This window comes from Lactuca virosa, chromosome 6 (genome assembly GCF_052849685.1).
Source record: "Lactuca virosa cultivar CGN04683 chromosome 6, Lactuca_virosa_CGN04683_v6, whole genome shotgun sequence".
NCBI classification, from domain to species: domain Eukaryota; kingdom Viridiplantae; phylum Streptophyta; class Magnoliopsida; order Asterales; family Asteraceae; genus Lactuca; species Lactuca virosa.
This window is the reverse complement of record NC_136431.1, coordinates 104,139,200-104,149,711: the sequence shown is the minus strand read 5'-3', so window position 1 is coordinate 104,149,711 and position 10,512 is coordinate 104,139,200. Positions and strand designations below refer to the sequence as shown.

Below are 10,512 nucleotides of genomic sequence, written 5' to 3'. Positions count from 1 at the left end.
TTTGGAAAAAATAAAAAAAATGATAAGTACTATTGGGTTTTCTGCTGTTTTCTCGAACAAATATTGGGCCTATAAACATTGGGCCACACACCAGTAGACAACAAAGTGATGTCGATGGTTACTGTCTAGTGTCCACTATGGCTGGCATCGCCTCTTATGTCTTATTGTTTAATCATTTTGTAAAATTAAAGTGCGATTTCTGAAATGCATGAAAAAAACTTGTGCTTGTAAATTGTTTATTTGATGCTATGTGAGACTCTTAGTTTGATTTTTCTCCTTCTTTTTGTTGTCCATGTTATAATTTCTATAGGTCCCATCGTTTCCGATAATGTTCAGTTAGCTATAAGAGACTGAATCGAATCTAGTTGTTTTCTTCTGATGTTTCTCTTACATTTTAAGTTCAATCCAATGATAGAGGAGGATTTATTTCTGTATAAAAAAGTTGTATAATTGTATTAATGTGTGAATCTAATCTCCTTATTGTTGTTGTCCACCATGTTGCTATTTTTTACTATATTGAGTCAACACGACATTCTTTTTTATGAAATATATTCTGTCACTTGTGGGATTTCCATATTCTACAATGACAAGAATATAATTATATGTTATATGAAACTAATTATTTTTAAAACTGTACAAATGTAAGACTAAAAACCATAAGATCAGTTGTGGAGTGTGGACAAAGTCATACTACATCAGTTTGGTTTTCTTCATTAGCCTACCGGATTGAGAGAACTGTTAGTTGGTTCTCACAATAACAGTTTTTTGGTAACAGAAAACTTTTATTATGAAATCATTATCATTCCAATCACATAATATAATAAGTTATGATAATCTGTGGGTGGCTATTTTAAAATGTTTTGCGTGTGGAAAGTTAATTTGTTTAACATAGTGGCAAAGCTAGGGAGGGTCTAGAATGTATGGTCATAATACGACACTGCACGACCTTGTACTGTTGTGATCGTACTATTGTGGAGATGGCGAGGCAGTGTGTAATGTGGTGTAAATTTTAAATTGTGTAACTACACAAGCCCTAGAGAACTCAACCTTGTATCAAATGTGAACCCGATGAAAGCCAAATGTGGAACATGTAAAGGTCCTTGAATGCGTTGCCCATATTAAGGTGACTGGTACACACCTTAGGAAACTTGCTGGTCGAAGTAAAGAAATGGTTCACTTGGGAATTGAGACTGGTACAAAAGCTTACAGGCTACTAGATCTAAACATTGAGTAGAGATGTTTGCTTTGAAGAACACAAGATCTGGCCATGGGGAGAGGCAGAAAAGGTCAAGGCTACTGCAGGAATGACATTCACGGTTGAGGGACTTACACCATTAGAAATAAAAGATGGAGTCAGTGAACCAGAACCCCACACGCCTGTACACCACCTTGATGTCAATCTGCATTTCTAAATGGTGACCTGGAACAAGAAGTTTATGTGACCTAGACGGAGGGCTTTTTGAATCATGATCAACCGAATAAGGCGTATAAGCTAAGCAAGGCGTTATACAGACTTCAACAAGCACCATGAGCTTGGAATTCAAGGCTCGACAAGTATCTCAACAAAATTGGGTTCAAAACGTTCTTGCAAGAATATGGCGTATATGCAAGGAACACAAAGGGAAAGACATTGATCGTGGGTGTGTATGTAGATGATCTTATTGTTACAGGTGACTGTAACAACGAAATAACACGATTCAAAGAACAAATGAACAGGGAATTTGAGATGAGTGATCTTGGAAAACTCTCATATTATCTTGGAGTTGAAGTCCATCAGCATGAAGGAACAATCACTCTGAAGCAAGCAACATATGCCAATTAGAGAATACTAGCCAATAGTAGCATGGAGGAGTGCAATCCCTGTAAGTACCCAATGGAACCTAAATTGGAACTAACCAAGGATGAGGATGGAGTACAAGTTAACTCTACACAATATAGGAGCGTGGATGGTGCGCTACGATATCTGACCCATACCCATACCGATACCCATACCCATACCCATACCAACCTGACGCGAGTTGAGCTGGTACGTAGATTCATGGAAAGACCCACAGTTCAACATATGAAATCCGTGAACACATCTTGAGGTATGTGAAAGGGACCATAGACTATGTTTTGGTATATGGAAACTGGAAAGGGTAATAGAGAATGTGTTATATCACCAGGGTACACTGTTAGCGACATGGCAAGAGACGTGAATGATAGAAGAAGCATGAGTGGAAAGGCATTTTATCTAAATTTGAATTTGGTGATATGGGGATCATTCAAGCATCGTTGCATATATCGCCCTTTCATCCCGTGAAGCAGAATTCATAGCAGCCACCTCGGCGACATGCCAACGGATTTGGATCAGAAGGTTGTTAAGTGAAATAACTAGCTGCAAGATCAAGGCATCGGTTTTGTACATTGACAACATGTCTGCTTTGGACTTGGCAAAGAATCCCATATTCGACAGGAGAAGCAAACATATTGATACGAGATACCATTTCATACGTGAACGTGTGGAGGAAAATGAAATTGTTGTCCAACATGTGTGCAACAAGAAACAGAGAGCAAACATCTTTACTAAGTCAATGGGGAAGACACAATTTTAGGAGGTGAGAGACGTGTTGGGAGTACATGAAGGAGTATGACAGGTCAATGGCATGACCTCAACACTTTGGTTTAAGGGAGAGTATGTTGGATTTAATCCAAACGTGTTCAAAAGACAGAGACTCTCTTCAAGGGCATTTCAGTCTTTCTTGAGGTTTGAACAAGTAAAAGGCCGTGTAGGCCATCAATTCCATTTATTTAGTAGAAGTAGATTACGGGTAGTTAGTTGCTATCTTCTAGGGATTTCTTTGTTTAAGTAGTTTGTTCTTTTGATTCTTATCTTGAGCACCTGGAATAAATCAAGAAAATTTGGCCCCAAAAGCTTCCCCTTGTACTATGTTTTCTGTTTTGCACTAGGTTCAAGGGTTGATTCCAACAATGGGAGGAGGAGATGGTAATAGTGTTGTTAACAAGTGTTTGGATAATGATAGAGAGATGCTCTCCTTCAATTCAAAGTTGCAAAGTTGGAAATTTGCAATTTGCAAATCATAATGCAAAACAGAAGTTTTTGGCCCAACTCAACCCACTCACTTAAAAATTGCAAGTGCGAGCCCAAATGAATTCATCTCAATTCTCAAATGGGGTATCGATGAAAGTGTTCAATGTTTTGGTGCCAAACGCTTCATACATATCACTGTATCAGCGTAAATTCAAGTATTCAACTAAAAGATTTGAGGAAAGGATCACAGGAATGAGTTCAAATCATCCATCAATTAAGGTACGTGGAAAACTATTGATTCCATCTATGTTCATCCATCGAACTTCCCCAGAAGATGATCGGTAAATCCTCGATAAACCCTAATATGATATAATGAAATATAAATAGAGTATAACCACACACTTTCCTGCAAACCAAACTTCAGACAGATAGCATATTGTTGATTTTGGCGTGCTTTCCAACTTTCAAAGACAACTTTCATGAATGTGCTTAGGCGATCCACAGTCCATTGAGCTCTATAGAGTTCAATGGATTGCCACATCACTGACACATCAGCATTTCACTTTTTATTCAACTTTACTCCTTAACATCCACACTCCATTAAACCCAACAAAGTTTAATGGATTTCCACATCATCATCATTATATTTTTAAACATAATTATAAATTTAAAAATAGAAGATATAATAGTTAAAAAAAATACAATACTTAAAAATACATTAATTAAAAATAATGAAACTTAAAACATTATTACCTAAAAATATATTAATTAAAAAACACGAAACCTAAAAACATGAAACCTAAATAATATAATATAAAAAAATATGGTTAATTTTATTTGTGGTTTAATTAAAAATAATAATATGAAAATATAAAATAAAATGAAAATATGATTACATATATATTTGGTTTGAAATTTAATTGAAAAAGAAAAAGATTAATTTCATTCAACCACTCAATGATCATACAACTCTTCCATTCAACCCTCCTCCATGTCATCACCCACACTCCATTCAACCTCTATTCAATCCAAATAATCATCTATTCAACTCATATTAAACCCCCATTGTGGATGCCCTTAGTTCACGTGTTACATGTAAATGTCTAGATGAAATGGGAGCTCATTATTTATATGCGTAGAATTTCATATGGTATTGTGCAGTTGTTAGTGTACTCTGATTTAAGCTCATTGTTGATATAAATAGACTAAGTGTGTATCATTTTTATCCTTAAGGTACATTTCTTTCATGAAGAATGCACTCTTAGAACAATATTAGACAATATTCTGGATATAGAGTGTATACAAGATAGCATGTACTAATGGAGGGAATGAGTGAGATTAGTTGGAAACATTGGATTAAAACACTTGTTGCCCTTTTCACAAATCACAAGGTTGAATAGTGCTACTCATGAGATAGTTACTAAACGGTTGTGAATATTTTTCTTTTGTTTTCAATGTGCTGGATTCAAGAACTTAGTTGCCGTTATTGTTAAAGAGAGACCATTTTTCACACTTGGAACCAGTGTAGGTGCTGATGACACTCTTCATAGAGCAAATGTTGACAAAAAAAAAACTGAGGGATCAGAGTTGAATTGTATCCTTGATGTTGTTCTTGAAAATTTCAAACCCATTAAGAAGGGAGATATTATCTCTTTAAATCCAGAAGAATCCCAGATTCAAGATTCAATAAAAAGCAGAAAAGCATTTGGAGGTATGTTATCAATTCATTGCTTTTCTTTCTTTAATTTCATTATTCTTTGTTCCATTTATTCAAAACGTTAGGTAACAACAAAAGCCCTTTTTAGACAATTTAAATTTAGGTGTTTTAATGATGACAAGGGTTGCTTGGAAAACCACCTGCTCCAAAGGGTTTAGTGGTTCTGGGAGGTGAACCAAAGCCAAAGCAAACAAAACATCAGAAACAAGAAACCACGGTCTCTTTATAATAACTGTAAGTATCATATCTGTAAATTTTTTTTTTGACAACATGTATGAAATATTGTATCGCTAAATGCAAGAAATAGCAACTTACTTTCATTTTCTTTTTATTATAGCGTTCTACTTTTACTTTTTTTTTTTGCTTATTAAACCATTGTATTTTCATTTTTTTCTTACTAGGACATTGTGCTTTGAAAAATCTACCAATTTATATCAGCAAAAAATGCTTTGTATTTGATGTAGATTTTTTGAAGTACGATTCTGTAATAGGAACAAATGAATGAAAGTGCGTTGCTGATTCTTGCATTAAGTAATGCAAGCAGTTGTGTTTTGACAAACAGATGTGGGTGGGAGTGAGTGGTGGGACAGTGGGTATTAAATTTTAATGTGTGTGGGAGTGGGAGGGGATGGGGTCTGCCACTTTGGGTGGAATTGACTGGCATTAATCCAACAATCATTCCCCGATTCTCATTGTCAAACTCAAACCACTGAAATTGGATTTCACTCAGTTTAATAGTGGTCTGAATCCCTAAAAGCTACATCCTTTTTTGGATAATTGTGTAACATCATATGTATAAACAAACATCTTAAGAGTAGTTTGTCTAACGGTTAAGACTTAACTTATGTTTGGTAATGAAAAAATCGAAGCGTACAGAATGGTTCATTCCATAGGGAATGAAAAATCGAAGCGTACAGAATGAGACTCTTAGTTTGATTTTTCTCTTCATATTTTATTTTCCATTGTATAATTCTAAGAGATCTCATTGTTTCGGATAATATTCAGTTAGCAACAAATGAATGGATATAAACTATTTGTTGTTTTGTCTTGATGTTTTTCTTAGTTTTTAAGATCAGATCCAACAATCGAGAAGGATAATTCTTACGATGTAAAAAAAAAATTGTGCTGTGTCAATCTGTTTTAGTGCATTTCTTATGGTATAAGAAAGAAAGACGTCTCAGGTCTCACTCACCCTTTTGTCCTTTAGGGCCACCATTGTCAATTAGAAGTCTTGTCCCTCTTTTTACATTATTGAGTCAGCATTGCTTTCTTTTTACAATATCGAGTCACACTGCATTCTTCTTACATTATCAAGTCACATTGCCTTCTTTTTACATGTTTCAATCAATTAGTGCCTTGTTTGCTAGCTACATAATACATTCTTCACTTTCCATGGCATGGGATTTCCGTAATCTAAAATTATAATATTATTAATTAAATATCTTTTTTCGTTGTAATTTAACGAACTATCTAAATGTGAAAGTAAAAACTAAAAAACTGTTTAAGGATATTGTTATTAAATAAAATTACTCTACCATGCAACTCTTGTGTTCTTTATTTTTATCGCATCAGTTAAATGTGTGTGTGTGGGTGTTGATCGTAATCATAAACATTAATGTATCACATTGGGCCAATTTAAATTTCAACATCTTCACTCATTAAAGTAACAGTGGGTATCTGGATTGTAACCCCACACAAATAGGTCACTAATTTGAGGCCAGTAGGCCATCCACTGTAATAATTCATCTTTGCAGTTGGCACTATATATATAAAACTTCATAGGGGCATCTTCATATATACATCAACACAACAAAAATCACCAACATCTGCATTTACATCATGCATCCCTGTGTTTTTATAATTTTCTCACTTCTCTTTGTATGCTTTCAGAATACAACTGCCAACCAATTGGTAGCAGTGGAAGAAAGAGACGATAATAGTGTTATCACGAACAAGTGTTTGGATAAGGAGAGAGATGCTCTCCTTCAATTCAAAGCAAACCTTCATGACCCTGATGGTAGTCTCTCTATGTGGAAACCTGAAGATGATGACTGCTGTTCATGGGAAGGAGTCACGTGTGACAACCGAACAGGTCATCATGTCACGGAGCTTGATATTAGTTTGTTTAGTCTTGAAGGTGAGATTAGCCACTCATTGGTTAACTTAAGCTACGTGAATCATCTTGATCTTTCGGAAAATTCTTTTCATGGAACAATTCCCACCTTCATTGGTTCCATGATTCTATTGAGGTACCTTGACCTCGGCCAAAATAATCTTAATGGAACCATTCCCAGTTTCATTGGTTCCATGACTCTATTAAGGCACCTTGACCTTGGCCACAATAATCTTAATGGAACCATTCCCACCTTCATTGGTTCCTTGACTCTATTGAAGTTCCTTGACCTTCGTTACAATAATCTTAACGGAACCATTCCCAAGTCCATTGGTTCCTTGACCCAATTAAGGCACCTTGACCTTTCCCATAACTTTCTTTATGGAACCATTCCACCACAGTTTGGAAATCTCACCAACCTGCAAGAGCTTTTTCTTGCTCTTGTTGGAAGATGTAGAGTTGAAAACATAGAGTGGTTGTCTCATCTCTCTCATTTGGAGGTACTTGAAATGGATGAGATTTCCCTAGCCAAAGCAAACCATTGGGTGAATGTAATTTCGAGTCTCCGGAAGCTATCATATATAAGGTTGGAGGGATGTGAGCTCTCAAAGGTGATGTATCCATATTCTTCATTTCTCAACTCTTCTTCATCTATTGAATCCCTTTTTCTTGGAAACAACAATCTGACCTCATCCATGTATCGTTGGTTGTTCCCCTTAACAAGCAATAAGCTTTGTTTTCTTTATCTCTATGGCAACATGTTAGATAGGATACCCAAATATATTGGTAACCTCTGTAGTTTGGAACGTTTGTACTTCTATAACAACTCAGCTGTTGTAAAATTTCCTGATTTTCTGTACAACTTGTCTGGATGCACATTGCTAACATTTCAAGACTTGTCTATTCGAAGAAGCCAATTTACGGGGTCATTGCCTGATGACATCCATAACTTTTCATCCCTATCATATCTGGACCTAGCAGATAATCAAATAAATGGAACCATAAGCGAGAAATTGTGGGAACTACCCTGGCTTGAAAAGATTGATGTTTCTCAAAATAATTTTTCTGGTGCCATCTCTGAAAACATTGGAAAGTCGAAGGCTCTTTATATAAATCTTTCAAAAAACCCACTCCAAGGAGTTCGTTCCACAGATCATATGTCAAAACATTCTTATGTAGAGCATATTGATCTGAGCTCTTGCAAGCTAGGCCCTCACTTCCCCAAATGGATTCAAAAGCTAGAAAGACTTACCCGTCTTGATATTTCCAACACTAGAATCTCAGACACAGTTCCTCCAGAATTTTGGAACATGCAATTACTCTTTTTGAATCTCTCTTCCAACAACATCAGTGGGGAAGTACCAGATTTATCAGAAAGTTTTTTCGGCACTCAAATGATAGATTTTAGTTCAAATAGCTTTAACGGTCCAATACCGCATCTTCCTTCTAGTTTGACATCGTTAAATCTTTCCAGAAACAAATTCTCTGGAGGAATCTCCTTCTTATGCAAAATTGTCGATGGGTTATTGGAATTTCTTGACATCTCCCATAACTCTCTAACCGGACAACTTCCAGACTGTTTGTGGCATTTCAATCAACTGAAAGTTCTTAATCTAGGAGACAACAGTCTATTTGGAAAGCTTCCTATATCTGTTGGATCTTTGATCAACCTCGAGGTGTTGTATTTATACAAGAACAACTTTTCTGGACAATTGCCTTCGTCTCTAAAAAATTGTACGAAGTTAAACTTCTTGGATTTGGGGACAAACAGATTTTTTGGTAATGTGCCTGTTTGGATTGGGGAAAATTTATCGGGGTTGTATGTTCTTATCCTAAGATCAAACAACTTCTACGGAACCATCCCTTTACAATTATGTAAATTACCAAATCTTCAAATTTTAGACTTTTCAAGGAACAATCTCCACGGAAGCATCCCCTCATGTTTAAGTAATCTTACAAGAATGGCTCAAGAAGGATTCTTAGCGCCACCAAACGTGCATCCCTATACAAGTCCATTCGGAAGCTTTTCAAATTTTATTCTTCCATATCCCACTGAAGAGGAGTATGTTGACCATGCAATGATCGAGTGGCAAGGAGATGAGCGTGAATTCACCCGTAATCTGGGATTGTTGAAGAGTATTGACCTGTCAAGCAACAATCTAACAGGACATATCCCATATGAACTCACCAATCTTCATGAACTGCTTGCCCTGAACTTGTCAAGGAATGCTCTACTTGGAGAGATTCCACAGCAAGTTGGTGAGATGAAAAAACTTTTAGCTTTGGATTTATCTCGAAATAGTTTATCAGGAGGGATACCATCAAGCATGTCTCAAATGACTTCATTGTGTTACCTAAACATGTCATCTAATAACTTGTCCGGGAGAATCCCACTTAGCACACAACTCCAGTCCTTTCAACCTTCAAGCTATGATGGAAATTTAGGACTGTGTGGACCTCCCCTTACCAGAAAATGTCCAGGAGATGAAGACTTACAAGTTGGTAAAAGCGAGGGTGATGAGGAAGTCACAAATGAATTGTGGGGATGGTTCTATATTGGTGGGGCCACTGGTTTTGCTACTGGATTTTGGATAGCATGCGGCGCTCTACTTCTCAACCGTCATGGGAGACGTGCATTTTTTCACTTTTATGATAGCTTCAGAGATTGGGTTTATCTGGAGGTGGTGGTGTTCATTGCAAAATTGCGGAGGATTGCACGTATGTAGTTGTCTATATTTAACTCTTCTTTCCTGTTTTGTATGTTACTTTATAAACCTATTAGTGTTCCTGGTTAGGACTAAAGGTATAGCAATGTATGACCATGTGTCACTCGTAATTGGCAGGGTTTTAAGTCCCCATTATCGATAAAAATGCCACAAACAGCATGGGTGGCAATTTCCCTTTGTGTGGAATGAGACATTTTGAAAAGTTCATTATTTCCGTATGTGGTTATTATTTTCTTAATTTATTTGATCTTTTAACCAATTCTCAATGTGGATTATTTGCAAAATTAGCACTTGAAAGATGATCGGTCCTTATATAGTTGTTACTATCAGGCATCTTTTTAGGTTATTTACAACAAAATTGGAGAAGTTCCTTTGACACATTATGGAGTCTAAGGATAAGATGCAATCTATGAGCTCTAAATTTGGGGGTTTCAACTGAGATTTCTTTTTGACGCAAACTGCAATCTACAATAGCCTGACTCTAAATTAGATTTAGAAAAAACATCATAAATGGTCCCTGTGGTTTCCCAAAATCTGAAGTTTAATCCCCGTGGTTTAAAAACGTCATAGATGGTCCATGTGGTTTCAAAACTTTTGACGATTGGTCCTTATTGCTAACTCCGTTAAGTTTTGTCCGCTAACTGAAGGGCATTTTCGTCATTTCACTACCACAGGGACTATTTATGATGTTTTTGGTTATTTTAGAAAAAAACTAAATATAATTATTTAATATATAAATGCCCCTCTCTCTCTCTCTCTCTCTCTCTCTCTCTCTCTCTCTCTCTCTCTCTCTCTTTTTGTGTGTGTGTGTGTGTGACCAGGAATGTCGACCATTTCATCTTTTCCTACGAAATCCCCCACCTGCCGTTGTTTGTTTGTCCCAAAAAATAAAGAACATAACCATATATTGTTGCATCTTCAAAAT

At 36.2% G+C, this 10,512-nt stretch overlaps 1 protein-coding gene across 1 annotated transcript; it reads left to right on the top strand.

The window, feature by feature from the left end:
- Positions 1-6,558: 6,558 nt before the first annotated feature.
- On the top strand, positions 6,559-9,797 carry LOC145120923 (receptor-like protein EIX1). The gene has a single exon (XM_079056713.1). The coding sequence runs from the start codon at positions 6,588-6,590 to the stop codon at positions 9,585-9,587; it is 3,000 nt and encodes a 999-aa protein (XP_078912839.1). The 5' UTR covers positions 6,559-6,587; the 3' UTR covers positions 9,588-9,797.
- Positions 9,798-10,512: the final 715 nt, after the last annotated feature.

Bases quoted from the DNA above. Each gene is read 5' to 3' on its own strand.
- LOC145120923 (XM_079056713.1), top strand. From the start codon at position 6,588: ATGCATCCCTGTGTTTTTATAATTTTCTCACTTCTCTTTGTATGCTTT.